The sequence below is a fragment of the Postia placenta genome (assembly GCF_002117355.1).
Source record: "Postia placenta MAD-698-R-SB12 unplaced genomic scaffold POSPLAscaffold_140, whole genome shotgun sequence".
NCBI classification, from domain to species: Eukaryota; Fungi; Basidiomycota; class Agaricomycetes; order Polyporales; family Adustoporiaceae; genus Rhodonia; species Rhodonia placenta.
This window is the reverse complement of record NW_020169971.1, coordinates 1-3449: the sequence shown is the minus strand read 5'-3', so window position 1 is coordinate 3449 and position 3449 is coordinate 1. Positions and strand designations below refer to the sequence as shown.

The following is a 3449-nucleotide window of genomic DNA, read 5'->3' as shown; positions in this document are numbered from 1 at the left end:
CTGTTTCCATGCGGCGATCGACGTTCTCCGAGCGACATATAGCTTCCGCAGATTGGACAGTCGGTTCTGAAGCGGATAGGAAACGCATGTAGTTGATCGGGTACGCTGGATAGATATTAGAGAATGCTCATCGAATGAGCAAGAAATCAACTTACGACCGAGATCCATTAAGGCACCACCTCCCAGTTTGTAGTCGTATCGGATGTCGTCCTTCTTGAACATTACATTTCCCCAGAGACCAAAATGAGCGTACATCTTTGTGATCTCCCCTAGAGATCCTTCATCAATGATATCCTTCATCTTCTTAATAGCAGGATGGAATCTAGCAGTCCATATCAGAATTCCCAGTCGGACCTTTCGAGAAAGGTGAATCTCCACTACGCACTGAGGTTGCCAGGTCTCTAAAAGCACCAACCCCTTTTCCTCCGCCAGAGAGAACATCCTTCGCGTCTCTTCCTCGTTGTCTGCGATAGGCTTGTCGCACATAACATGCTTTCCGGCATTAAGGGCTTTCATTGTCCACTCGTAGTGGAGAGCATTCGGCAGCTAAGTCGGCCATTATCACGCGCTCGCCAGGGGAGGAAATTTGAAGACCTACACCGATATAGACAACGTCAAGCTCCGCGTCGTCAAGCAGATCTACGTGGGTCGTTTCAAGAAGCGGGGGTGATGGTAGATATGCGATTCACCGACCTTGGTACCCACTTTCTCCACCGTAGAATTTGGGGATGCTCCACTTATGAGCGTACTCTTCCGCACGACTCTTGTTGCGAGCAGCCACCACTGTTACTAGCACGTCTTCATGGCATCTGGCAGGCTTTATGATAGCATCCGGGGCGATGCGCGACGCGCCCAGCAGCCCAACGCGCAGAGGGTTCTCCGTCTTCTTTACGGTGGGCGGATTGGTGGTCTAGAATGCTATAAGTAACAGATACAAAAGTCCTTGAAGCCATACGCACCTTTCGAATGCGGCTGATGAAGGACAACATCGTTCAGCACGCTGGGGGAGAACCTGTGGCCTGTGGGAAACAGTTGGTCCCCTTTTAGGTCGGTTACGTGGTCAGATTCCCGATGAGAGGTTAGCCAAAGCGTTACTGGGAGCGTGTGCCATTCATCAATGGACGTCCGCATGGGCGATGGGGGATATGCATATGCATCAGGGCCCCAGCATCGTCTACTCCTCGAGTCAATATGGCGGAGCTGGAGCAGTAGAGGTGAAATCAAGCCTCCTCAGAGAGTCAACAGCAACAATCAACACTTGAAAATCCGAGTAAGAGGTAGAGAACATGTGTTCAGTCGTGTTTCAGCAGTTGCTCGGAGACGGTGACCGACTCATGCCACAGCCGGCGCTTATGAGAGAGCAACTCCGCAGAGTAGGCGCCCATGTGGGTCTAGATCTTGCCTGCCGATCGGATCATCCCCAATATTTACCTCACGTTTCGCTGTCGCACTAAATCTTATCCACCTTCACGCTCTCTTGTCGCATTGTCTCTGTTTTGCGATATAATATCGTACATCCACAACGTAGCAACACTTAGCCTTCCAGCTGCGATATTATTAGGTAATTTCGCTAATGTGCTCTTCCGATGACACGGAAAAGCTGCGCGAGAGGAACAAGCAGCCATTCTGCCAGCGTACCGCATCGGCTTGACTCGCCTCACAGGGCCACCAACGGAGAGCTTTTGCCAGAAGAAGAATTCTGGCACAACCACCAAAAATGGCTGGAAGAACAAGGCTACATGCTCCGCTCCCGGTACAAACCAGATTGGACACCCTCGTGGAAGGGCACCAACAAGAAGTATTGGCAATGTGAAGACGGCCAGAGTATTTTGGTAGGATCTTCGACTGCTGCGTGATTTGGGCTGACCCAATGGCCAGGTCCCTCACCTGCTAGACGCCACGCGGATCTCCGATGGCCAGATGGTGGTTCTCAAGCGAATCCTCACGACGCAGCACCCGTATGAAGTCGAGATCAGTCGACTTTTCTCGGAGGAGCCGCTAGCGTCAGATCCACGCAACCATTGTGTCTCCATACTAGACGTTCTGAAAGTTGAGGACGAGAGCGATATGGTGATCTTGGTTATGCCACTCCTTCGCCGTTATGACAGTCCTCGATTTGAGACCGTGGGAGAGGCCTTGGACTTCTTCCAGCAGATATTCGAGGTGACCCGCGTTGCAACCGTGTAGACTGATATACTTACAAAGCCTCCGTCCGGCATCGCGTCGTCATTCACAGGGCTTGCAGTTCATGCATCAACATCAGGTCGCACATCGGTTAGTATCCGCATTTGTTCGTCCATATTTGGCTCATGCTGTCACAGCGATTGCATGAATTTGAATATCATGATGGATCCTAAACCCCTCTATCCCGAGATGTACCATCCAAGGGTCATCGACTGGTCCCGCGACATGCGGCGGCCAGCCAAACACTTCTCCCGCACCACCCATCCGACGAGATACTACTTCATCGACTTTGGCTTATCGCGCAAGTACAATGCTGACGAAGGACAGCCTCGGGAGCCGCCAATCCAGGGTGGCGACAAGTCTGTTCCGGAGTTCCAGCGCTCATCAGAACCGTGTGATCCCTTTCCGACTGACATATACTACATTGGCAACCTAATCCGCGAAGACTTCCTCCAGGTATGCCACTTAAGTACATGTGTCTTGTTACGGTCGCTCACCGGGCTAATCAGAAGCTCTGTGGCGTCGAATTCATGAAGCCCCTGGTGGAGGATATGGTGGCGGACGACCCTACGAACCGCCCCACCATCGATAATGTGCTAGCCCGCTTTAGACAAATTCACGCATCGGTTGGCCACCGGAAACGCCGATCACGTCTAGCCGATCAAAGAGAATCGGTGGCCCGACAAGCTCGCAGGAATGTCAAGCACGCGTTTATCGCTATTGGACATATAATCGCCTCCCATCCCGCTGTTCCTACTGTATAGCAATATAATCGTGGTACCCTATTACCATCATGTCGCGGCCGCCGCTCAACCTTTGATCTTAGTGTTCACGTAATTCAAACCAAAGGTCTCGGCGATACTGGGGTCACGATAGCGATACAGTGGACATAACTTTGTACAAAACCTATCGATTAGCAATATGGCGGCGAAGGAATGGGCACGGTGGGTGGGCGCTTGTCTGTTTATGGTCAGTAGGGACCATTGACTCGCTGGAAGGCGTCCAGCTGCCTCGCATTCACGAACAACTGAACCAGATTCTACAACATGATGTTGTTGAGGCGTCATTACCGACTTCTGCTGACTGAACACACGGCCGGCATGATGCCCCCAAAACATTCGAGAACAGTGTTATGCCCAAAAGAAGCACCGAGCGCCCATAAGCTGAGAAGTTCGGGCTGCTTTGAGCACCGGGAAGTAGGGTGCGCTGTCATGCAAATGATCTGCTGACGACTGTAGCGACATATTGTCTAAAGTGTCTGACGT

At 51.7% G+C, this 3449-nt stretch overlaps 2 protein-coding genes across 2 annotated transcripts; one reads left to right on the top strand and one right to left on the bottom strand.

Moving 5' to 3' along the window:
* Positions 1-399: 399 nt before the first annotated feature.
* Positions 400-889, bottom strand: POSPLADRAFT_1115015 (hypothetical protein; the record flags this gene model as incomplete). The annotated part of the gene is made up of 3 exons (XM_024483447.1): positions 400-546; positions 599-639; positions 694-889. Coding segments are annotated over 3 exons (384 nt in total), but the record flags the coding sequence as incomplete, so codon positions are not given.
* A 697-nt stretch (positions 890-1586) lies between these two features.
* Positions 1587-2948, top strand: POSPLADRAFT_1162010 (hypothetical protein; the record flags this gene model as incomplete). The annotated part of the gene is made up of 5 exons (XM_024487708.1): positions 1587-1832; positions 1879-2163; positions 2237-2274; positions 2322-2640; positions 2694-2948. 5 exons carry the CDS (start codon positions 1587-1589, stop codon positions 2946-2948), a joined length of 1143 nt encoding a protein of 380 aa, XP_024332740.1.
* Positions 2949-3449: the final 501 nt, after the last annotated feature.